This window comes from Amblyraja radiata, chromosome 28 (genome assembly GCF_010909765.2).
Source record: "Amblyraja radiata isolate CabotCenter1 chromosome 28, sAmbRad1.1.pri, whole genome shotgun sequence".
NCBI classification, from domain to species: domain Eukaryota; kingdom Metazoa; phylum Chordata; class Chondrichthyes; order Rajiformes; family Rajidae; genus Amblyraja; species Amblyraja radiata.
In genome coordinates, this window is record NC_045983.1 from 34342788 (window position 1) to 34369028 (window position 26241).

Below are 26241 nucleotides of genomic sequence, written 5' to 3' on the forward strand. Positions count from 1 at the left end.
CTGAGTGTGCCAAGATTGCAACAATGTAACTTGCTAGTGCTGGCAGGACTGAGTGTGCCAAGATTGCAACAATGTAACTTGCTAGTGCTGGCAGGACTGAGTGTGCCAAAGTTGCAACATTGTAACTTGCTAGTGCTGGCAGGACTGAGTGTGCCGAAGTTGCAACATTGTAACTTGCTAATGCTGGCAGGACTGAGTGTGCCGAGGTTGCAACATTGTAACATTGTGAAGTCATTAGCTGCAGAGTGGAGAATATTTTCTTAAATCTTGACTTTTTAAATTAAAAAATGTGAAATTACATGTGAAATATAACATCAATCAGAACGAAACTTTATACGTACGACTGCAGGACAAAGGTGAGTAAGGTAGTGCAAAACATTTCACAGGCAGGTGGGACTAGAGTAGGTGGGACATGTCGATATCAGCAAATTGGGCAGAAGGGCCTGTTTCCGTGCTAAATGACTCTATAACTCCATGCCAAACAGAATGGAGATGAGGAGAAACTTAATGAGATCTCATTGAGGGGGGAGCTTATTTAAACTTACTGGATAGTGAGAGGCCTGGATAGAGTGGATGTGGAGAGGAGGTTTCCAGTAGTGGGAGAGTCTCAGACCAGAGGGCACAGCCTCAGAATAAAAGGATGTGCCTTTAGAAAAATGTGGAGGAATTTCTTTAGCCAGAGGGTGGTGAACCTGTGGAATTATTTGCCACAGACTGCGGTGTAGGCCAAGTCATTGGATATTTTTAAAGCTGAGATTGATATGTTCTTGATTAGTATGGGTATCAGGGGTAATGGGGAGAAGGCAGGAGAATGGGGTTAGGAGGGAGAGATAGATCAGCCATGATTGAAGGGCAGAGTAGACTTGACAGACTGTATGGCCTAATTCTGTTCCTATGTCTTATGAGCTTAAATAAACTACAGTAGTCATTAAACAATAAATTAATAATCAGTAATATTAGGTAACTTAACGATAACAGTGCAAGACCAAAGTCAGTAATGCATCCAAGTTCATAGTCGGTCAGAGTTGCTGAGGTCGTGATTAAAGTTGTGTTTGTCAGTATTATATCATGAGATTATTGTCCAAAGAATAAATGATATTCCTATTTTATCCACCCAGCTAATTTATATATTAAATAATTTGTTGAATAATTGGGTGCAGAATTGGATTACGTAGAACAACATAGCACAGGAACAGGCCCTTCAGCCTACAATATCCATGCCAAACATGATGCCAAGTTAAACTAATCTCTGCCTGAACGTGATCCATATCCCATTAAGCTGTGGAATTCATTGCCACAGGATAGATGCTTGATTAGTATGGGTGTTAGGGGTTATGGGGAGAAGGCAGGAGAATGGGGTTAAGAGGGAAAGATAGATCAGCCTTGATTGAATGGCGGTGTAGATGTGGTGGGCCGAATGGCCTAATTCTGCTCCTATCACTTATGAACATATGACGATACCTTCCTGATTATTATACTTAATGTTGGGCGGTGTGGGCAAGTTGGGCTGAAGGGCCTGTTTTCACGCTGTGTGACTCCATGACCGATGAGGGCAAGCGTACCATATGTCTTCTTCACTATTCTATCTACTTGTGTTGCCACTTTCAAGGAGTTATAAACTTAGACCTTGAGATTTCTCTGTACATCACTGCTGTTAAAGGTCTTGGTAGAGTAACTGTATACATTCACCCCAAATTTGACCTCCCAAAGTGTAACACTTGCTCGGATTAAACTCCATCTGCCAATTCTCCACCGATATCAGTAACGTCCTAAATCCTGCAGTATCCTATGGCATCTAATGAAAGATTCATGTCAATGGTTGAATGTTCTATTTAATGGCTTTAGTAGAAGTGTCTAGACCACTCTATTGATTTAAGCAGTAAAATTAGACACATCAAACCGTGGGCGGCATGGTGGTGCAGCGGTAGAGTTGCTGCCTTGCAGCGTAGTTCATCCCAACTACAGGTGCTGTTTGTATGGAGTTTTTACATTCTCCCTATGACATGCGTGGGTTTTCTCCGAGATCTTCGGTTTCCTCCCACACTTCAAAGAAGTACAGGTATGTACGTTCATTGGCTTAGTGTAAACGTGTATATTGTCCCTAGTGTGTGTAGGATTGTTAAAGTGCGGGGATCGCTGGTCGGCGCGGACTCGGTTGGCCGATGGACTAAACTAAACTAAAGTAAACTAAACTAAACAAAAAAATCCACGTCCTCACAATTAATACGCTCACAGCACGATGTCGACTTCAGAACTGAATCACAGAACTATTCCCCAAAGATCTTTGAAGAAGTCATTAGGTTTGTTCACTGAACCAGAACCAAAAAAATCTACCACGAAACAGGTGCATTGGTTAACTAAGTTGAAGGCTGGGAAATTATGTGTTACTTTCAAATTACTGATGGAAACCTCGATTCTTAAAAACGTGTGTAGTGTAAAACACAGTAATCTGAGATCTAGTCGTTTGGAAATTGAGAATTGTCTTTACCTGGGTTATGTTTTCCGCGCGGCCTTTAAACACACTGTGGCCCCGTTCCCCACACTCTCTTTAATCAAGCTAGGAACTTTAGTTTAGTTTAGTTCAGAAATACAGCACAGAAACAGGCCCTTCAGCCCACTGAGTCCTCACCGACCAGCAATCCCCGCACACTAACAAGATCATAATCAGGATCGAACCATGGTCACTGGCGTGGTGCGGCAGCAACTCTACCCCCGCGCTAGCGTGCAGCCCTGTTTTTTGTGCTTTTTATAAACTTGCCTCGTTTGCTGGAAAATTTAAAACATTAATTAAAATTTTACAAGGATATTAATATTAGCAAAGCTAATTGTCTACAATATTAACCAGTGAGGTACAATCAGTCATACAGAGGAGGCAAGATGTATCACTCTGTGTTGTAAAGATAGACAGAAAGAACTGGAGTAACTGAGCATCTGCAGTTCCTTCCTCCACTCTACGTATGTTGTGTTCCTGTAGGTGGTGTGGGTGACGGCCACTCTGCCCTATCTCGTGCTTTTAGTCCTCCTGATCCGTGGGGCCACACTGCCAGGGGCTTGGAAAGGAATCGTCTTCTACCTGCATCCGCAGTGGGGAAAAATGTTCACAATGCAGGTGAGTGGGGTGACAGGGCAGGCATGAACTTGTCCAGGTTGTCAGCTCTTTGCAAATGTTGGAATCATCCCGATCAATCTCTTTTGCGTGGTGAATCAGTGGAATTCATTGCCACAGAAGGCTGTGGAGGTCATCAGTGGATATTTTTAAGGCAGAGATGGAAAGATTCTTGATTGGTACGGGTGTCAGGGAATTTGGGGAGAAGGCAGGAGAAAGTGGTTAGGAGGGAGAGATAGATCAATCAGCCATGATTGAATGGCGGAGTATTCTTGATGTGCGGAATGGTCTAATTCTAATCCTATCACTTATAAACATGAACTTTTGCATCGGTTTTTACATTTCCTTTTTTCCCCTTATTTGTGCCGGTAAAGGTAGCAGGTAGCCCACCTGTCAGGTACTCCGGCCACCTGTAACCACTGCACATTCCAGAGAAATACTTCAAAGAAACAGTTCGACAGGTACATGGGTAGGAGGGATTCGGAGGGATGTGGACCAAGCACAGGCAGGTGGGACTAGTATAGATAAGACATGTTGGCTGGTGTGAGCAAGTTGGGCCGAAGGGCCTGTTTCTGTGCTGTATCGCTAAACTAAACTAAATCTTTCCCTTCTCACCATCACCATCACCATTGACCTGTAGTTCTTGATTCCCCTACGCTGGAGAATGGAGGGTTCACCTTATCTATTCCCCTCTTGATTTTACACACCTCTATAACATCACTCCTTGATATATTTACATTTTCATAAGTTCTGTGATCTATTGACGGCATGGACAGGGTGGGCCGAAAAGCATGATTCCATGCTGCATCTCGAAACTAAACTAAATTACTCTGAGCAACACACTGGGTTCCCTGTTGAACACTAAGGGAGTGTTTATTTAAAGATCCTTGCAGTGAGACAGACAGAGGCATTGGGGGTATCGAAGGCTGTGGCACAGAGTCAGGGTGTTTAATTGTCATATGTACCAGTGCAGTTTAGTTTATTGTCACATGTACTGAGGTACAGTGAAAAGCTTTTGTTGCATGCTAACAGCAGAAAGGCAATACATGATCACAATTGATCCATTTACAGTGTAAGGGAAGCTAAGGGAATAATGTTTAGTGCAAGGTAAAGCCAGTAACGTCCCATCAAGGAATAGTCCGAAGGTCACCAAAGAGGTAGATAGTAGTTCAGCACTGTTCTCTGGTTGTGATAGGATGATTCAGTTGCCTGATAACAGCTGGGACGAAACTTTCCCTGAATCTGGAGGTGTGCGTTTTCACACTTCTGCACCTTTTGCCCGATGGGAGAGGGGAGAAGAGGGAGTGACCGGGGTGAGACTGGTCCTTGATTATATTGCTGGCCTTGCCGAGGCAGCATGAGGTATAGATGGAGTCAATGGAAGGGAGGTTGGTTTGTGTGATTGCCAGCAATGAAGCAATTCAATCCTTCTGACCACACTGACCATTGATCACCCATTCACACCAGTTCTATGTTATCCCATTTTCTCATTCACTCCCCACACACTAGAGGCAATTTACAGAGGGCCACCTACAAACCCGCACGTGTTTGGAGTGTGGGAGGAAATCGGAGCACCCGGGGAAAACCCACGGAGGTTATGGGGAGATCCTGCTTCAGTCACCGACACGAAACATCACCTATTTCTTTTCTCTGGAGATGCTGCCTGACCCGCTGAGTTACTCCAGCATTTTGTGTCTATCTTCGGTTTAAACCAGCACCTGCAGTTCCTTCTTTCGCACGGTTTATAGACATGGACCAAACATGGGCAGGAGTAACTAGTGTAGATGGGACATGTTGGTCGGTGTGGGCAAGTTGGTCTGACGAGCCTGTTTCCACACTTTATCACTCTATGACTAATTGCTGTAGCGATCTGAAAAGTTGGTTTAGTGTGACCTCTGTTCGTTGCCTTGCAGGTGTGGATTGACGCAGCTACACAAATTTTCTTCTCGCTTGGTCCCGGATTTGGTGTCCTGATGGCATTTGCCAGCTACAACAAATTCAACAACAACTGCTTCAGGTCAGTGTGCAGGAAGGAACTGCAAATGCTGGATTGAACTGAAGATAGACACAAAATGCTGTATAACTCGGCAGGACAGGCAGCATTCCTGGAGAGAAATCTGAAGAAGGGTCTCAACCCGCAACATCACCCATTCCTTCTCTCCAGAGAGTTACTCCAGCATTTTGTGTTTATCTTATATAGATATCTATCTATCTATCTATCTATCTATCTATCTATCTATCTATCTATCTATCTATTATATAAAACTGTGTGCCTGCAGTCCGGCTGCCTTTCTGCCTTTTGATTCGTTCCCATCGTGTGATGTCACAATGCCCAATGCTCGCAGACGTCCAATCGGGATGGAACCATTTACATATGCCTTTGCACCAGCCCCAGCCCCTGGTGACCGTGTCATCGTGTGATGTCACAATGCCCAATGCCCAAATACATTTTTGCCATAGAGGGAGCACAGAGAAGGTTCACCAGACTGGTTCCTGGGATGTCAGGACTTTCATATGAAGAAAGACTGGATAGACTCGGCATGTACTCGCTAGAATTTAGAAGATTGAGGGGTGATCCTATAGAATCTTATGTTTCTATGTTTCCCTCTCCTCACCCCTCGGCTTGTACTCGCTAGAATTTAGAAGATTGAGGGGTGATCTTATAGAATCTTATGTTTCTATGTTTCCCTCCCTTCACCCCTCTCCCTCTCCCACCCATCCCTCTCTCCCCCACCCCGTTCACTCTCTACCCCACCCCCTTCCATCTCCCCCCGCCCCCGTCCCCTATCCCTCTGTCCCTCTTCAACCACTCCCCCTACCCCTCCCACCCCACGCTTCCACTTCTCTCCCCCTTCCCCCTCCCCACTCTTTCTACCCTCTCACCCCACACCTCTCCCCCTCCCTCCCTCCTCCCCTCCCTCCCCATCCCTCCCCTTCCACACATCTCTCTCCCCATCCCCCTTTCTCACCCCCTACCCTGCTCTCCTTTCCCTCCCAAATCTGCCCCTTTTCCTCCTCCTCTCCCCTCCTTCCCTTCTTCTCACCCCCCTCCCCCCACCTGTGTGTTTGGGGTGTGGTTAATGTGAGTGTGTTGCCGCAGCCCCCCCCACCCCACCTGCAAACGCCGTTGGGGAAACAGACCCAACGGGTCTGCACTTGGTCTAGTATACTATTTAAACTCTGTGCCTGCCGCCTGCCGTCTGGCTGCCTTTCTGCCTTTTGATTCGTTCCATCGTGTGATGTCACAATGCCCAATACTCGCAGATGTCCAATCGGAATGGCCGATGCTCGCAGATGTCCAATCGGAATGGATCCATTTACATGTACGGCTGCCGGCTGCATTTCTTCCTTTGATTCATTGCCACGTCGAATCCAGACGCTCAATCGCCGAGATCTTTTCCATTTCGGTAGAGATTTCACTTTTCTTTCTAAGTATCCGCTCCTCATTACATTTCGTCGTGTTTAAGTACACGTTTTTAATCAAAAAATCCTTCTCCCCCACCCCCCCAATATTTCAAAAATAAACTGGCTTCTCACCCATACAAGCAGCCATTTCGGTAGACATTTCACTTTTCATTCCAACTATCCACTCATTAGATTTTGGTATGTTTATGTCCACATTTTTCATTAAATCCTTCTCCCCCCCCCACTCACTCATTTTGTCACCTCCTGCTGGCCGGCGACCATAACGGCTGCTGGCGCCCGCATCTCGCCTCAAAGACGCCATTTAAAACCAGCCGCGCTGCTCATTCCTGAGCCGCTTGAGTTGGAGGACCACGTCTCCCGTGGGGGCTACGGGTAGGGAACGGCTGCTTTGGGGGAGCAGACCCAACGGGTCTGCCCTTGGTCTAGTATACTTTTAAAACTCTGTGTGTGTGTGTGTGTGTGTGTGTATGTCACTTTGCCTTTGAAACGTATCTCCTCGAAAACCAGACGCAAAAACGTGGAGAGTTTTACAATTTCGGTAGGGATTTAACTTAATATTTCATAAATCCACTCCTCTCTAAATTCAGTCAATTATTTCCCCAGATTTTGAATAAAATTGTTAACAAAACATCAAAAAAAATTTAATCAAACTGCTGCATGAGTCAGTGCCACCTCACATGTCCAATCACAATGGATCTCATTTACATATATGACATCACAATGGGACAGGTGGGGGAGATGGGAACCTTCACATGGTCCCACTAAAATCAAACTGCTGCATGAGTCACAGCACCATCTCACGCCACCGCTGCCCAGCTGCTGACGTTACAATAACACAAATTTCTACATCTTCTGGTATAAAATTTCCTTATAGTTTCAAAATTCAATCCTCTATAAATTTGGTCGATTATTTCCCGAGATATTTACCAAAATTTATAACCAACTGACATTAAAAAAAAATATTAAGGTTGCCCAGCTGCTGACCTCACAATGCCTTTGCACCTGGCCCAACTGCCTCATGGCCCTGCTGGGCCTGGCCCCCAGCCTGCCAGAGAGAGAGAGAGAGAGAGAGAGAGAGAGAGAGGGAGAGGGAGAGGGAGAAGGAGGAGAAGGTGTATACATATATGTTATATTCTCTCTCTTTCTCTCGATAGATAGATAGATAGATAGATAGATAGATAGATAGATAGATTAAATAATTTCCATCTTTGCTGCCGATAGGATAGGTTTAGTGGGTTATGGGCCAAATGCAGGTAGGTGGGACCAGTGTAGTTGGGGCATGTTGGCTGGTGTGGGCAAGTTGGGCCGAAAGGCCTGTTTAAATGCTGTGTGACTTTATGACTCTATGGTTTGCCTCCCCAGTTATGAGGTGAAGGAAGAGATTAACGCTGTCATGAACAGCTCACCAAGAAGTGTCTCCAGAACACAAGAGCAGCACGGTGACGCAGCGGTAGAGTTGCTGCATCACAGCGCCAGAGACGTGACCACGGGTGCTGTCTGTGCGGAGTTTGTATGTTCTCCCCGTGACCCGTGTGGGTTTTCTCTGTGCTCCAGTTTCCTCCCACACTCCAAAGACTTGCGGGTTATCTCTGCCTGACCCAAAAGTCAAGAGTGTTTTATTGTCATCTGTCCCAGATAGAACAATGAAATTCTTCCTTGAGTAACTGCTGAGTTACTCTGGCATTTTGTGTCTGTCTTCGGTGTAAACCAGCATCTGAAGTTCCTACCTTCATGATGACCTTTGTGTGTTCTCTTGGTGCTGTAGGGATGCAATGATCACCAGCTCTGTGAATTGTTTGACCAGTTTCCTCGCCGGCTTTGTTATATTCACCATCCTGGGCTACATGGCGGAGAAGAGGAAAGAAGATGTTTCAGAAGTGGCTAAAGATCTGGGTGAGATCGCATCGCCAACTCCCTAATTGTTACAAGACCATTGTTTTTTAAATTGCATCCTTCTTGCAAAAAAAAAACGCACTACGTATCTTCAAATTGAGAAATATTTTTGGATATCCAACTAAAAAAATTTATAAAATTATGAAGGGCCTGTTCTGGTGCTGTACTGTTCCGAGTTCCATTCGGGTCAATTTGCCGTATTGTTCCCGAGGTAGCTTTGGTATAAAATGTAAATTGTCCCTAGAGTGTGCAGGATAGTGTTAGTGTGCGTGGATCGCAGGTCGGCACAGACTCAGTGGGCCGAAGGGCCTGTTTCCTTGTCGTATCTCTAAACTAAACTAAAAATGATTCTTGAGAGAAGCAGTAAGACCAATGAACCTTTGCAATTTATGCATAGGCTTAAACAATTTACGGAGGTGTTCATTATTGTGCCTGCAAACCTTAAAGTGGTTACAAACAGTAAATATAGAAGCTGATCTTTAAGCACTGATTATCTCTCCCCAATAACTGACATATTATAAGAATAAATAGCTGGGAATGGCTAACCAGTTTGTAATGCAATCAGATACATGTAATTACACATTTGTCACTAATAAATAAGTAAAACTATTGATTTTGCCTGGCTTTTCAAAGCAGAATATCTGTCGAGCTTCAAAACAAATGTGTAACAATGTACATGGAAAAGAAGACAGGAGATTAAATGGTGCAGTGGACACTGAACAGAAAGGTCATAAGGTCATAAATGATAGGAGTAGAATTAGGCCTACGGCCCATCAAGTCTACTCCACCATTCAATCATGGCTGATCTGCATTTCCCTCCGAACCCCATTCTCCTTCCTTCTCCCCATACCTTTGACACCCGTACTAATCAAGAATCTATCTATCTCTGCCTTAAATATACCCACTGACTTGGCCTCCACAGCCGTCAGTGGCAAAGAATTCCACAGATTCACCACCCTCTGACTGGAGAAATTTTCATCATCTCCTTCCTATAAGAACGTCCTATAAATCTGAGGCTTTGACCTCTGGTCCTAGACGAATGAATGAATAAGTTTATTGGCCAAGTATGTACACCTAGAAGGAATTTGCCTTGGTGCTCTGCTCGCAAGTAACAACATGACATACAGTAAACAATTAAGAATGACACATAAAATATTAAACATTAATAATAAAACATTATAGTGTAAACATGTGAATTAAATAAAATACCAGGGCAAAATGAGGCTACAGGCTTTTGGTTATTGAGTAGAGCTACTGCTCGTGGAAAAAAGTTGTTTTTTTATGTCTAGCTGTGGTGGCTTTGACAGTCCGGAGTCGCCTTCCAGAGAGAAGTGCTTCAAAGAGTTTGTGGCCAGGGTGAGAGGGGTCAGAGATGATCTTACCCGCTCGCTTCCTGGCCCTTGCAGTGTACAGTTCGTCAATAGGGGGAAGGTCTCAGCTGATCTGACGATTCGCTGACGACGCTCCCACTATTGGAATGACACTCCCACTAATGGAAACATCCTCTCCACATCCACACTATCCAAACATTTTACTCTTCTGGATGTTTCAATGACATTCCCCTCATTTTTCTAAACTCCAGCGAGTACAGGCTCAGTGCTGTCAAACACTCATCATAGGTTAACCTAGTCATCCTTGGGATCATTCTTGTAAACCTCCTCTGGATGCTGCCCGGAGCCAGCACATCTTACTATAGATATGGTTCCCAAAATTGCTCACATTACTCCAAATGTGGCCTTACCAGCGCCTTATAGAGCCTCAACATTACATCCCTTTTTTTATATACAAGCCTTCTGAAATAAATACGTATTAAGTTTGCCTTCTTTACTACCGAATACTATGTGTGGCTAATTGCTCCTGTTTTCTCCACCGCCTGTAGGACCGAGTCTTCTCTTCATCACCTATGCAGAGGCATTGGCCAACATGCCCGCATCCTCCTTCCTCTCTGCCATCTTCTTCCTCATGCTCGTCACTCTGGGTCTGGACAGCACGGTAAGCATTGACGTTACTCGAGTTCACTCGGCCAGCAGTATAATCAAGGACCAGTCTCACCCCGGTCACTCCCTCTTCTCCCCTCTCCCATCAGGCAAGAGGTACAGAAGTGTGAAAACGCACACCTCCAGATTCAGGGACAGTGCAAATGAATCACTCTACCACAACCAGAGAATGGTGCTGAACTATCTACCTCATTGGTGTCCCTCGCACTATCCTTGCTCGGACTTTGCTGGCTTAACCATGCACTAAATGTTATTCCCTTATCATGTATCTGTGCACTGTAAATGGCTCGATTGTAATCATGTATTGTCTTTCCGCTGACTGGTTAGCATGCAATAAAAGCTTTTCACTGCCTTGGTACAAATGACAATAAACTAAACTGAACTAAAATTTGTATTTCAACTCGGTTATAAGAAAGAGATGTTTTACTTTGGCCATTTAGATTTCAGACATAGAGCGTGGGAACAGATCCTTCGGCCCACCAAGTCCGCGCCGACGTATCATGAGCGTTTGACAGCACTGGGCCTGTTAGCCCCTCCTCCTTCCTCTTTACCCCCCTCCTTCTCTGCCACCTTTCCCTCTCTGCCACCCCCCCCCCTCTCTACCCCCTCCCTCTCAACCCCCTCCCTCTCTACCACCCCTTCCTCTCTCCCCCCCCTCCTTCTCTAGGCAGTTCAGTTCAGTTTGTTGCCATGGATACCGAAGAGCAGTAAAAATATTTTGTTGCGAGCTGACCAGCCAGCGGAAAGATCATTTTGCTGAATACCTTCACTCAGTCAGCCTGGACCTACATGATCTCCTGGTTGCTAAACAGTAACTCCCCCTCCCAATCCCACACTGACCTTTCTGTCCTGAGCCTCCTTCACTGTCAGAGTGAGGCCAAATGCAAATTGGAGGAACAACACCTCATATTTCACTTGGGCAGCTTACACCCCAGCGATATGAACATTGAGTTCTCTAACTTCAAGTAACCCTTGCACTCCACCTCACTCTCCATCCCCCACCCAAGTCGTACCAGCTTCAAAGTCGTCTTGTTGAGTCTCATTGTCTGTAACTCGTTCTCACCTAGACCACAGCTGACAGTGGCCTGTTTCCTTTATCATTGTTACATATTTGCATATCTTTCATTCATTTGTTCTATCTCTACCTCACCGTCTATATCTCTCGTTTCCCTTTCCCCTGACTCTCAGCCTGAAGAACGATCTTGACCTGAAACGTCACCTATTCCTTTTCTCTAAAGATGCTGTCTGACTGCAGCATACTCCAGCTATACATGATGTTCTACTTATAATTCATAGCGGTGAAATTCTTTCAGCATATTATATTGGTAAGATGTTGTTTTGGATCTTTAGTTTGCAGGTCTGGAAGGTGTGATCACCGCAGTAGTGGATGAATATCCAGACTTACTGAGAAAACGGCGAGAGTGGTTTGTGCTGGTACTGATCATGATCTGCACTCTGGGATCGATGAGCACCCTCACGTTTGTAAGTGTAAAGGTCTAATCTTAATTGTTAAGTCAAGAGTGTTTTATTGTCATACTAGACCAAGCGCGGACCCGTTGGGTCCCATTCCCCCAACACAATATTCCACTAAATTGCGCATGCGCGGCTGACGGACCTGCACTGCGCAAGTGCAATTGCTGCGTTCAAAGTTGTGCCGTTGATGGCAGAAATTAAGTTAAAGTTAATAAACTGAATAGAGGACCTGTGGAGCCATGTTTAAAATAGAACAAAACTTACCCGTGGATCCATTGGGTCCCCGTTGTGAGGCCAGGCAAGTATACCCGAAAAAATAAAACGATCTGAAAATTGGCAAAGGCCTCAACTGCGCAGGCGCGGGGAGATGGCGTCATTTTGCTTCACTGCCGCGTCACCGGCGCCATTTTAAATTGTGATGCGACTGACCGGTCTGCCCCCACTTGCAGGCGCCGCCAGCAAGTGGGGGCACTGTTTTAAGTTAATTTAAGTTTAAAATGTCAACAACTTGAAAAATATAACATCAATCTGAACAAAACTTGGCTAATGCACATCACGGGACAATGGTGAGTAAGGTGTACCATTTTGGTGGTGTTTCCAAAACACACACGCATACAAACAAACAAACAAACAAGGTGAGCGTTGTAGTAATATATACTAGACCCCAAGTGGGACCCGTTGGGTCCCTGTCACATGGGAGGCCTGGTCCCTCAACATGATATTCCACCGACCCATAGTCCACAACTGCGCATGCTCGGCTGACGGGCCCGCACTAATGGCAGAAATTAAGTTAAAGTTAATAACTTTGCGTTTAATATTTCCATTACCTCGCCATCCTTTTTTCTACCCCTATCCTCCTCCATTCCCCCTCATCCCACAGAACTCCCCCCTTCCTCTTCATTCTCCCTCTTCTTTCCCCTCTCTTCCTCCCTTCTCCCACTCCCTCCCTCACCTCTCCCTCCCACTCCTTTCCCCTACCCTCAGTCACTCCCTGCCTCCCTCCCTCTCTCCATAACCCCTCTCCCCTGCCTACACCCCTCCTCTCCCCCTCTCCCCCCCCATCCTCTCCCTCCCTACCCCCTCCTCTCCCTCAATCCCCCCACTCTCCCTCCTCACCTCCCCAGGATCTCGCTGTAAACCACCTCTGGCCCCGATTTCTGCACCACATCGGTGATGAAGTTGTACTTGAGGCGGGAGCTGTTGCGAGGGACTGGGGGGCAGAAATTAAGTTAAAGTTAATAAAGTGAAGAGAGGACCTGCGGAAGCATTGGTAAATGAGATCCCATTGTGATGTAATTGTGGGGTAGAATACTGCTGATGCGTAGGGCAAGTGGAAAGAGCTTTTAAAAAATATATTTCAGTTTAAAATGTCAATAACTTGTAAAATATACCATCAATGTGAACAAAGCTTGTTTAATTGACATCGGTGGGTAAGATGGTGCAAAAATTGTTGCACTAACGTGTACCGTTTTTTCGCAAATTTAGGCACAAACCGGGCAAATATAGAAATATAGAAACAAGATGAGAGTTTTAATAATATACTAGACTAAGTGGGACCCGTTGGGTCCCAGTCACACGGGAGGCCTGGTACCCCCAATGCAACCCATTCCCCAACGCAATATTCCACCACTCACATGTTCCCCCAAAGCAATGTTCCACTGCTCTGGGGGAGTGTGCGGGAGGTGGGGTGTGCAGAAGGGGGAGTGTGGGAAGGGGTGTGTGGAGGAGGGGGTGTGTGGGGGGATATGTGGGGGAGGGGAGGAGGAGTGTGGGGGAGGGGGGATGTGGGGGAGGGAGGTCTGTGGGAGGGGAGGAGCGTTGGGAGGGTGTGGGGGAGGGGGTGGGCGTGGGGGAGGGGGATTGTGTGGGGAAGGGGGGTTGTGTGGATAAGGGAGGGGGTGTATGTGGGAGGGTGGTGGGTGGGCTCAGCGGCTCTGGCTCCGACTGCACTCATCGGCTGCAGGTCCCGGCTCCGGACTCAATTATCGGCTCCAAGACCGAGCTCCTGTCGCACTCATTGGATCCCAGCCCCACCTGCACTCATCGGCACCTGGCTCCTCGTAGTGGTCGCTGCCCCCGCCTGCGAACACAGCAGCCCCGCCCGCGAACACAGCAGCCCCCGCCCGCGAACACAGCAGCCCGTGAACACAGCACCCCCCCTCCGGGAAAAACAGCAGCCCGCGAAGACGGGGGGGGTGTCGGAAGGGGGGGTGGTCGCAGCTCTCCCCGTACCTTCAGCTTTCGGCCTCACGCATAGTTCCCGCTCCCACTCCGACTTCACTCAGAGGCTCCCGGTTCAACTTTCTCTCTGCCCGCACGCAGCTCACAGACTCATCTCCGCCTCCAGGACTCTATTCTCAGCGGGTGCCGGAAGGGGTGTTACCTTCATGGTGACTGACAGGCGAGAAGGCCAATCTGCTGACCTCACGATTTTTTTAAATATTCAGAACTTTTTTATTATTTCAACGATCGGAAAAATATATTGGGGCAGTTGGAGGACAGTGAGTAAGATGGCGAAAAAATCATAGTGATATAGCGTAGCGTTTTTTCTAAAATCTATTTACAACATAGACAGGAAGTGGTCAAGATGAGCGGGACGACAGATGGCACAATGGGCTAAGTGTTCGGCTGGCGACCGGAAGGTAGCCGGTTCGAATCCCGCTTGGAGTGCATACTGTCGTTGTGTCCTTAGGCAAGACACTTCACCCACCTTTGCCTGTGTGTGAATGTGTGTGAGTGATTGGTGGTGGTCGGAGGGGCCGTAGGTGCAGATTGGCAGCCACGCTTCCGTCAGTCTGCCCCAGGGCAGCTGTGGCTACAGATGAATGAATAATGCGATGTAAAGCGCCTTGAGTATTAGAAAGGCGCTATATAAATCCCATCCATTATTATTATTATTAAGATGAGACTTTTAGTATTAGTATAGATACTGGACCAAGTGCCAACGCACCTGTTCCCTACCCGTTGCCCCCTGCGTGTTGCAATAGCAATTCGCCCTCTCCCTCCTGTGAAGTTCAGAGTGTTCCTGTGTCGCAACATTGGATCGAAGTGTGTTGGAAGCTGGCAGGAATGATTTTAACAGTGAAAATCTTGTGAAAGTTGGCATTTTTAAAGCTTTAATCGTGAATAACGTGAAATATAGGATGAGATCTTCAGTGAAGCTGATCACTGCTAGCCGAGCCATTGGTGACATCATCAGTTGAAGCTGGTCTTTTTAAATTCAAAGTCTTTTGATGTTTTTAAACTTCTTACTTACTTTTAATCAGTAATAAGTCAAGAAATAAAGCATAAAATGTTCAGTGAAGGTGGTCTCGGAGGGGAAAAATGTCAATTAGAATATGTAAAAATGTAATCGTTACAGCGTAGTGTTTTTACAGAAATGTAAAGACAACCGCATATTCACACACAAACAAGATCAGATTTTTAATAAGCACTAGACCAAGTGCAGACCCGTTGGATCTGCTCCCCCAACGCACCCGTTCCCTACCCGTAGCCCCCAAGGGAAGTGTGGTCCTCCAACTCAAGCCGTTCCCGAACATAAGGTTCCAGCACCCCCCTGCCTCCCTCAACAGTGGGCTTTAAAAAAAATTCCAATTGAACTTGCCCTGTGTGGTACAATAGCAATTCGCCCTCCCCCTGCTAGTCGAGCCATTGTGACGTCATCAGTTGAAGCTGGACGGTTTGAAATTCAAGGTTTTTTTTTTTGTTTTTTTTTTACTTTAATGGAGAGCTTTTTTAAAGTGTTTTTTGTAAAGTTTAAAATGGTGATAACTTGTAAAATATACCATTAATCTGAATGAAATTTGTTTAATTTACATCACAGGAAAAATTGTAGTGCTATCATGTACTGTTTTTGCGCAAATATAGTTATAAGACGGCACACATAGAATCAAATAAGATGAGAGTTTTAGTAATATACTAGACCAAGTGGGACCCATTGGGTCCCGTCCCCTCAACGCGCGGGAAGGAGGGCGGCCTGCGGCATCACACACCCACTAACCACCCCCACCCCCCACAACCCACCCCCCCCACACACACACTAACCATCCCCTTTGATATTATATTATATATTATTATTGCTCCTTTTACCCCATCCCCCGCCCTATCCACGCACGCATAGCCCCCAACTCGCAGGCACGGCTAGAGAGGGAGAGGGAGGGGGGTAAAGAGAAAGGGCAGAGAGAGAGAGAGGGGCAGAGAGAGAGAGAGAGAGAGGCAGAGAGAGAGGGGCAGAGAGAGAGAGAGAGAGAGAGAGAGAGAGAGAGAGAGAGAGAGAGAGAGAGACAGAGACAGAGAGGGGGCAGAGAGAGAAGGGGGCAGATAGAGAGAGAGAGAGAGAGAGAGAGAGAGCAAGTGGGGGAGGGGCAGAGAGAGAGAGAGGGAGACAGAGAGAGAGAGAGAGAGAGGGGGGGGGCAGAGAGGGGGAGAGAGAGGCAGAGAGAATGAGGGGCAAAGGGAGAGGGGCAGAGTGAGAGGTGGGCAGAGAGAGAGAGAGGTGGGCAGAGACAGAGAGAGAAGGGCAGAGACAGAGAGAGAGTGGCATAGACAGAGAGAGAGGGGACAGAGAGGGGGGGGGCAGAGAGGGGGGGGCAGAGAGGGGTGGGGAGAGAGGCCCGGGGTGGGGAGAGAGGCCTGGGGGGAGAGAGAGGAGCCGACCGAGCGACCCGAGAACTTGGCAGCTTCAGTACGGGGCCCGACTTGCTCGTTCTTTCTGCGTCTTTTGAATAACGGGGGAGGGAGGTGGGGTGGGGTGACGTCACTCGCAGCGTGAGGAAGAACGGCACGCAGACCCATTGTGACGTCAGCAGCGAAAGACAGTCGTTTTTAAATTCAGATTTTTAAACATTTTCAGTAATAACAAGAAATAAAGCTTGGAATTTTCAGATAAGGCGATTTCGGACTCCACGGGAAAAATGTCTACCGGAATATGTAAAAATTTTACTGTTAGCGCGTAGTTTTTTGAAGAAGATGTGATTATACACAAACAAACACACAAACCAATACACACATCATCCAAGATCAGACTATTAATAGGTATATGATATACCAGACCAAGTGGGACCCATTGGGCACTGTTCCCCAACGCAATATTCCACCACTCACTATAGCCCCCAACTGCACAGGCGCTGCTGACGGGTTCCTGTTGTGACGCCAGAGATCCCCGTTGTGACGCGAGTCACGGCAACCCTTCCCCAACTGCGCCTCGCCATCCCTCTTCCTACCCCTATCCTTCTCCATTCCCCCTAATCCCCAGCACTCCCTTCCCCTCTTCACCCTCCCTCTTCTTCCCGCTCTCCTCCTCCCCTCTCCAACTCCCTCCCTCAACTCTCCCTCCATCTCCTTTCCCCTACCCTCAGTCACCCTCCCTCCATAACCCCTCTCCCCTCCCTACCCCCTCCTCTCCCTCTATCTCCCTGCTCCCCCATTCCTCACCTCCCCTCTATCCCACCCCCCACAATGAAAATGGTGATTTTCTTCAGTCTGAAGAAGGGTCTCGACCCAAAACGTCGCCCATTCCTTCTCTCCAGAGATGCTGCCTCACCCGCTGAGTTACTCCAGCATTTTGTATCTACCTTCGATATGGGGAGAAGGCAGTAATGGGGTGCTGATTGTGGATGATCAGCCATGATCACATTGAATGGCTCGAAGGACCGAATAGCCTACTCCTGCACCTATTGTCTTTGCTATGTCTGTGATACTTAGTATAGTTTAGTTTAGACTATAGATAAGTATAGTTAGATACAGTGCGAAAACAGGCCCTTCGGCACACCGAGTCCACGCCTACCAGCTATCCCCGCACACTAACGCTATTCTACATGCACTTAGGACAATTAAACAATATTACCGGCCAATTAACCTACAAACCTGTACATCTTTGGAGTGTGGGTGGAAACCAGAGCCCCTGGAGAAAACCCACACAGGTCACGGGGAGAACGTACAAACTCCGTACAGACAGCACCCATAGTCAGGATCGAACCTGGGTCTCTGGCGCTGTGAGGCAGCAACTCTACCGCTGCGCCCTGAATGCCTTAATTACTGCCAGTAGTTTATAAATTAAGCAAACACAGTTTGTACTTTCCCTTATCAGAGTTTACATTTTGCAAGAATGCTTCCAGTAATACTCTGGCGACAATTGGCATATCCCTAATTTTAGAACTTGTTTGTTTAATATTTCATATCTTTGTTTTAGTTTCAACAATCTGAAGAACTCTTTGTTTGCAAGCAAACTAAAATCTTTTCATTCATGTTTTTTTTTACTCATTGAATTAAAACATTTAAGGCATGCTGACAATGTCCTGTGTTTTTTTCTGTGGTCACAAAGGTGCTGGTACACACATCCCATCCCATCCCAAGATGGGTCTCGACCCGAAACGTCACCCATTCCTTCTCTCCAGAGATGCTGCCTGTCCTGCTGAGTTACTCCAGCAATTTGTGTCTATCTTCTGTTTATACCAGCATCTGCAGTTCCTTCCTACACATTTCCTTTGAGGATGTTCTGGTCCAGAGGATGTCCAGAGGAGGTTTACAAGAATGATCGCTGGAATGAGTGGGGTTAACATACAATGAGCATTTGACAGCACTGGGCCTGTATTCTCTGTAGTTTAGAAGTATGAGAGGGATCCTCATTGAAACTTACTGAATAGTAAAAGGCTTGGATAGAGTAGATGTGGAGAGGATGTTTCCACTAGTTGGAGAGTCTAGGACTAGAGGTTATAGCCTCCAAATAAAAGGGCGTATCTTTAGCAAAGAGATGAGGTGGAATTTCTTTAGTCAGAGGGTGGTGAATCTGTGGAATTCACGGCAACAGACATTGGAGGCCAAGTCAATCAGTAATTGTAAGGCGGAGGGAGATTCTTGATTAGTACGGGTGTCAGGGGTTATGAGAAGAAGGCAGGAGAATGGGGTTGAGGTGGAAAGATAGATCAGTCATGATTGAATGGCGTAGTAGACTCGATTGGTCGAATGGCCTAATTCTGCTCGTATAACTGAGGAACATGAATTTATTGTTCAGTCCTATAAGCTGCTTCTCCACAGATGCTGCTTGACCCGCTGAGTTACTCCAGCACTCTGTGACTTTTTTACACTTCTATATTGCTTGCTTAGTACAGACAGATGAGGGAGAGAGATTTGTCACAATGAGTTTATCTTAAAAATGTATAATTGCCTTCACTGGACTGATTAGTGGGCTTGTTTAATATTCAGGCAGCTACATCTGTTTAACACATGCTTGACTGGAATGGAAAGCACGATTGTAAGTAGGATTTTATTGATTCTGGTTTATTATTGTCACATACAACAGGATTCAGGGAAAAGCTTTTGTTTGCGTGCTGTCTAATGAAGTGCTAGAATTGTCTAGAATAGTGAAAGGCTTGGATAGAGTAGATGTGGAGAGGATATTTCCACTAGTGGGAGAGTCTAGGACTAGAGGTCATAACCTTAGAATTAAAGGACGTTCTTTTAGGAAGGAGATGAGGAGAAATGTCTTTGGTCAGAGGGTGGTGAATCCGTGGCATTCTTTGCCACAGACGACTGTGGAAGCCATCAGTAGATATTTCTAAGGCAGAGATTGATAGATTCCTGATTAGGAGGGGTGTCAGGGGTTATGGGGAGATGGCAGGAGAATGGGGTTAGGAAGGAGAGATAGATCAGCCATGATTGAATGGTGGAGTAGACTTGATGGTCCGAATAGCCTAATTCTACTATTCCTTATGACCTTATGTGGAATTCTCTGCCACAGAAGGCAGTGGAGGCCAATCCACTGGATGTTTTCAAGAAAGAGTTAGATTTAACTCTTAGGGTTAAAGGCATCAAGGGATATAGGAAAAAGCAGGAATGAGGTACTGATTGTAGATGATCAGCCAGGATCATGTTGAATGGTGGTGCTGGTTGGAAGGGCCGAATGGCATCTTATGACATCATATTACACATGAGTACAATCATGTCAAGAGGGGAGAGGAGAACTGTGGGTGGCAATGTGGCGCAGCGGTAGAGTTGCTGCCTCACAGCGTCACAGACAGGGACAGAAACCCACATTTTCAAATTTCTAATATTACTAGTGTTTAAAAAATAAATTGTATGAATTAAATTAGGCGGTCAGGCCCTTAAATTGTCACAAGGTCATAAGTGATAGAGAATCTTACCACACCTAGTGAGCAGTGCTGAACTACTATCTAACTCTTTGATGAACCTCGGACTTGATCGGGACTTTGCTGGCTTTACCTTGCACTGTACGTTATTCCCTTACCATGTATCTATACACGTTAAATGGCTCGATTGTAATTGTGTAGTCTTTATGCTGACTGGTTAGCATGCTACAAAAAGCTTTTCACTGTACCTCGGTACACGTGACAATAAACTAAACTGAACTGTTGATGTTACTGAATTCCTAAGACATTGTTCCTCTGCTCTGCAAACCATTCACAGCAAGGTCTTATTTACTTGTTTCAATTCAGGGTGGAGCATACGTGGTGAAATTCTTTGAAGAATATGCCACAGGAACAGCTATTATTGTTGTGGTGTTTCTGGAGGCCATTGCTGTGTCTTGGTTTTACGGTAAGTTACTCTGCACTTGTGCAAGGCTGATTCCACATGTAGTGAGACTGGGAAAGATTGGAAAAAAATATGTCCACAAACAATGGAATTAATTAGCGCTAGTTAATAAAAACTATGAACCGTGATCTTATAGAGAGGAATAGATCGGGTAGACTGTTGCCCAGAGTATTGGAATCGAGAACCAGAGGACATAGGTTTAAGGTGAGTGAATGTTGGCAGCAGGGTGGTGCAGTGGTAGAGTTGCTGCCTCACAGCGCCAGAGACCCGGGTTCGATCTTGACCACGGGTGCTGTCTGTATGGAGTTTGGACGTTCTCCCCGTGACCTTGTGGATTTTCTCCGGGTGCTCCGGTTTTCTCCCACACTCCAAAGACGTGCAGGTTTGTAGGTTAATTGGCTTTGGTAAAAATTGTAAATGGTCCCTACTGTAGTGTGTAGGATAGAAACATAGATAGAAACATAGAAAATAGGTGCAGGAGGAGGCCATTCGGCCCTTCGAGCCAGCACCGCCATTCATTGTGATCATGGCTGATCGTCCCCTATCAATAACCCATGCCTGCCTTCTCCACATATCCCTTGACTCCACTAGCCCCTAGAGCTCTATCTAACTCTCTCTTAAATCCATCCAGTGACTTGGCCTCCACTGCCCTCTGTGGCAGGGAATTCCATAAATTCACAACTCTCTGGGTGAAAAAGTTTGTTCTAACCTCAGTCTTCAATGACCTCCCCTTTATTCTAAGACTGTGGCCTCTGGTTCTGGACTCACCCAACATTGGGAACATTTTTCCTGCATCTAGCTTGTCCAGTCCATTTATAATCTTATATGTTTCTATAAGATCCCCCTCATCCTTCTGAACTCCAGTGAATACAAGCCTAGTCTTTTCAATCTGTCCTCATATGTCAGTCCAGCCATCCCAGGGATCAATCTCGTGAACCTACGCTGCACTGCCTCAATCACAAGGATGTCCTTCCTCAAATTAGGAGACCAAAACTGTACACAATACTCCAGATGTGGTCTCACCCTATACAACTGCAGAAGAACCTCTTTACTCCTATACTGAAATCCTCTTGTTATGAAGGCCAACATTCCATTAGCTTTCTTCACTGCCTGCTGTACCTGTAAGCCAACTTTCAGTGACCGGTGTACAAGGAAGCCCAGGTCACGCTGCACCTCCCCCTTACCTAACCTAACCCCATTGAGATAATAATCTGCTCCCTTGTTTTTGCTGCCAAAGTGGATAACCTCACATTTATCTATATTATACTGCATCTGCCCACTCACTCAAACTGTCCAGGTCACCCTGCAACCTCCTAACATCCTCTTCACAGTTCACACTGCCACCCAGCTTTGTGTCATCCACAAACTTGCTAGTGTACAGTGGTGATCGCTGGTCGGCGTGGACTCGGTGGGCCGAAGGGCCTGTTTCCACAATGTATCTCCAAAGTCTAAACTATCAAGTATAATCCAAACTTCATACTGTAAGAAAAACAGAGAATGCTGGAAATACTCGGCAGGTCTGGCTACATCTGTGGGAAGAGAAACAATCAGTGTTTCAGGTTGAGGCCACACGCAGTGAGGCCACACACAGACTGGAGGAACAGAACCTCATATTCCACTTGGGTAACTTGCAGCCTTGCGGTACGAACGTTGAATCCTCCAACGACCACTCCCATCTTCCCCCTCTCTATTTCCTGTTCCCCCACCCTGGTGTGCCTCTGTTTTCCACTATTCTGCCCCCCACCCCCCTGTCAGTAAAGTCCGATCAAAGATAGTCCGAGGGTCAACGATGAGGAAGGTAGTAGTTCAGGACTGGTGGGATGGTTCAGTTGCCTGATAACAGCTGGGAAGAAACTGTGTCTAAATCTGGAGATGTGCGTTTTCACACTTCTGTGCCTTTTGCCTGATGGGAGAGGGGAGAAGAGGGGGTGGCCGGGGAGAGACTTGTCCCTGATTATGCTGCTGGCCTTGCCAAGGCACCGTGAGGTGTAGATGGAGTCAATGGAAGGGAAGTTGGTTTGTGTGATGGTCTGGGCTGTCCACAACTCTCTGCCCCTGCACTTTGTGTTTTGCTCAAGTGTTGAACTGTGTTGATTCATGTTCACTTTTTGTTTCAATGCTTTAGGTATGAAAAACTTCTGCAAAGATATCAGGGAAATGATTGGGTTCGTTCCTGGGAAGTTCTGGCAGATATGCTGGGTCGTTATTAGTCCAGTTTTTCTTCTGGTAAGATTACTTGTTCTATTCTTCCCACTGTTGTTAAGTTCTGTCAGAGCAAGTGGGGGGGGGGGGGGGGAGAGTGGTAGAAGTGTAAATATGTTACTCTAAGCTTACCCCCCAGTCTAGATCAGTCAAAAAAGCACTGAGTCAAGCACTGGAACAACTAAACTTTATTTTTAGATTGAACAGCAAATTCCCCTATACGATACCTAAACCACCGTGGGTTCGATCCTTGTCTCTGCCTGGCCAAGTCCTTTAGCCTCGTGCAAGCAGAAACACTCCAAAAGGTCACGCAGTCCCAAGCGCTCTTCCAGAAGATTGACAAAGGACCTCGTGGGGGCTGCCTTTTATAGTCCCCGCACCTTGAGGGGCCGAACTACATAGGGGTGGTCTCTTTACAGTCCTATCAAACATATTAATTACACCAATACATTATTGACAGTTCCCCAAACCAATAACAGAGTCTCCCATACATTGTTTCTAGGAGAAGCTTCTGGAAGAAGCTAACTTAACTTGAATAATGCAACATTTACCCTGGAATTCGAAACAACCCTGTCAGGGCTTAACACTTTGGCCAATCAATATACAGCAGGGTAACAGTCTGGCAACATTATTTACATTATTTACAAGGCTTTTGCAGGAATCCAATCAAACTCATGCATTTTACACTTCTTTGGGGGTCCTCTGCAAAAATCTAATTCATACTGACAATTGGAGAGATACTCATACATTTCTTATCAGCAACACTGATCTGGACTCTAGACTTACTGGCACCATTCAACAGCTTGTCATATATATGCAGAAACGAAATTCAACGAAAGCATTTGTGTAAACCTAAAGAAGTTGGGGGTTTATCATTACCTAACTTTATGGATTACTACTGGGCAGTGCATATTAAGAACATAATATACTGGTTGGATAGTTCCACTCAGCAGTTGGAGTGGATAAGAATGGAGAAAGAGGAGTGCTATCCACACGATATAGGAACGATCTTGCTCTCACCGATAAAATTGAAGAGTATAATATATAAGAAGAACCCAATTATTCACAATATAATAAGAATTTGGAAACAAATAAAAGTATCCTTGAAATTAAATAATCTATCAGTACTAACCCCACTAGTGAACAATCCCGCATTCAAACCTTCTCTCATCGACAACACATATCAACAATGGGATAGACTGGGGATTAGGAAAGTAGGAGATATGTATGAATTGGGTAAACTGTTATCATTTCAACAGTTAAAATTAAAATTTAAACTGAAGGATAATCAATATTTTAAATATATACAGGTATGTGACTTTATGAAGAAATATATACATAGATTTCAAACTATATTTTTAGACCCTTTAGAAGAAGCAATGAATATTAAGGCTGATTCACAAAAACTAATATCATACTTTTATAATAATATATTAAATAGAGAATTACCCTCAACAGAAGCACTAAGAAGATTGGGAACATGAGCTAATGATAAAGATCTCGAAGGATAGATGGGAAAAGTATCTGATGAACACACATAATTGTTCTATTAATGCAAGACATAATTTAATTCAATTCAAATTATTACATAGACTATATTATTCAAAAACGAGGTTGAATAAATTTTATCCAAACGTCTCTCCCAGATGCGATAAATGTTTGTTTCAAAACGCTAATATAACACATTCATTTGTAGGATGTACAAAGTTGAATACATTTTGGAGCGATATATTTGATATATTTACAAAGCTTTTTAAGTCCACAATAGAACCTAAAACGGAATGGATTATATTTGGAATAATAGGAGAAGATACCAATTTAAATAAAGACCAAAACGTTTTTTTTAATTATGGGTTAATAATTGGAAAGAAATTGATACCTAAATTTTGGAAAAATACAACCATACCAACTGTTAAAATGTGGATTAGGAATATGGTGGACATAGCACGCCTTGAAGAAATGAGACTCCGACTAATAGATAAATACGACCAATTCTTAAGGAGTTGGTCTCCTTTCATCGACTTTTTGGAATCATGTGATGCAGCGGTACCATAAAGATTGCTGATTTCAGTTCATGCCGCGGATAGATCTACATCTCCGAATAAAGATTTGAAAAATTCTCTTTTAAGGGGCCTTCTCTCCTATTCTTTCCACTTTTTCTTTTTTTTATATACACACTTCACGTTTTTCTATTCTCTGCCATCTATTTTTCCTCTTTTTCCCCTTTCTATTGTTTTCTTTTTCTTGTCTTGCTTACTTCCTTCTCAAAACATAAAAGTAGAGGTTGTACATAGAATGGATTACGGTATGACATAGTTGGCACCTAAAATTAGGTTCCACTGTACTGTTTTGTACTGTATTAACTTCTAATAAAATAAACAAAACAAAACAGAAAAAAAAATATATATATATATATATATATGCAGAAACACAGACTTGACCAAAATGGCCGAGCAATACATGAATCGGTCACTAAATTTTGGTTTTATTCCTGCTCAGTTTTAGCCAGGATTCACATTCCTCCCTTTTATCATATGATAAGCAGCATCTATGATAACTAATTGTACACTGGTGACTGTTACATTCGATCACACATATTAACAACAAGATGATGATGTACCTTCCCAGAATCTCATCAAGCTTCCCGAGTTTTCATGGGCGTTGCTTCATGATTCCCGTCTGATGAGTCTTCACCTCCCGAGTTTTCTTGGGCGCGAATTCCCTCCATCCGTGTTGCCAATTCCTCTGTGCTTGATCCATAATAGAGTATAAAGTTCCTAAGAGAACCTGGGATAAAGTAAGTTAGCAGTCCATACTTCCACTTGCAGTGGTGGAGATATTCCCATGCATTCCTTTCATCCACTCTCAACAAAAGGCCTCTCTCTGTACATTGCTCCTATTCTATGATACAATCCTTCCCATACTATGATACTGGCTACAATGTAGTCCGTTATCACCGCAGTCACATGGTGGTCTCCAATGTACTCTTAATGAAGGTTCCTCATGTGAATTTCAGCTGGGTTCAGTCCAAATTCCCTACAGGCATGACTCTTATTCAAAACAATTATAGGGAACGCTTCAATTCACCCAAATTCACCCAGCCTTTAATTTGCTATTTTGAATTTCAGGGAATTCACCCCTTTTCAATCCACAGCTTGTGGTCGATAAGCACAATTCAATTCAATTACTGTGGAATTCCCAGATATATAATTTCATCAATTTATTTCAATATGTTGTGGACCATTATTTTAAATAAAGCCAAATAAGAATGCCGAATCTAGGGACAATTTTTTTCACCTTGATAATAGTAGCCGTTTTATTATCAAGGATTAGATATATTTTTTATTTTATTTTTAATTTTTAATTTTTTTAATTTTTATTAGAAGCAATGTACATACATCTCAATGATATGCAACATAATACATTTCGTGTACAACTTTTTTTTTAAACTTTAACCAATGGGTTAGATACATTTCGATCTACCGGTCAAATACATCGACTCTGACAACAACTACCCACTCCCCTGGTACTTCTTATCACCCAATCACTCTTTTTCTCCGGTAACTCTTTTTCTAGGTGGTCAGCATCAACTTC

The 26241-nt window shown here is 44.9% G+C and overlaps 1 protein-coding gene across 1 annotated transcript in view; it reads left to right on the forward strand.

Moving 5' to 3' along the window:
- Positions 1-26241, forward strand: part of LOC116989098 (sodium-dependent serotonin transporter-like) — a 50798-nt gene that overhangs the window by 19381 nt on the left and 5176 nt on the right. The window contains exons 5-11 of the mRNA XM_033046279.1: positions 2975-3109; positions 5020-5123; positions 8298-8425; positions 10305-10417; positions 11773-11904; positions 20349-20448; positions 22571-22671. Coding sequence (XP_032902170.1) covers positions 2975-3109; positions 5020-5123; positions 8298-8425; positions 10305-10417; positions 11773-11904; positions 20349-20448; positions 22571-22671 — 813 coding nt within the window. The remainder of the gene's footprint in view (positions 1-2974; positions 3110-5019; positions 5124-8297; positions 8426-10304; positions 10418-11772; positions 11905-20348; positions 20449-22570; positions 22672-26241) is intronic.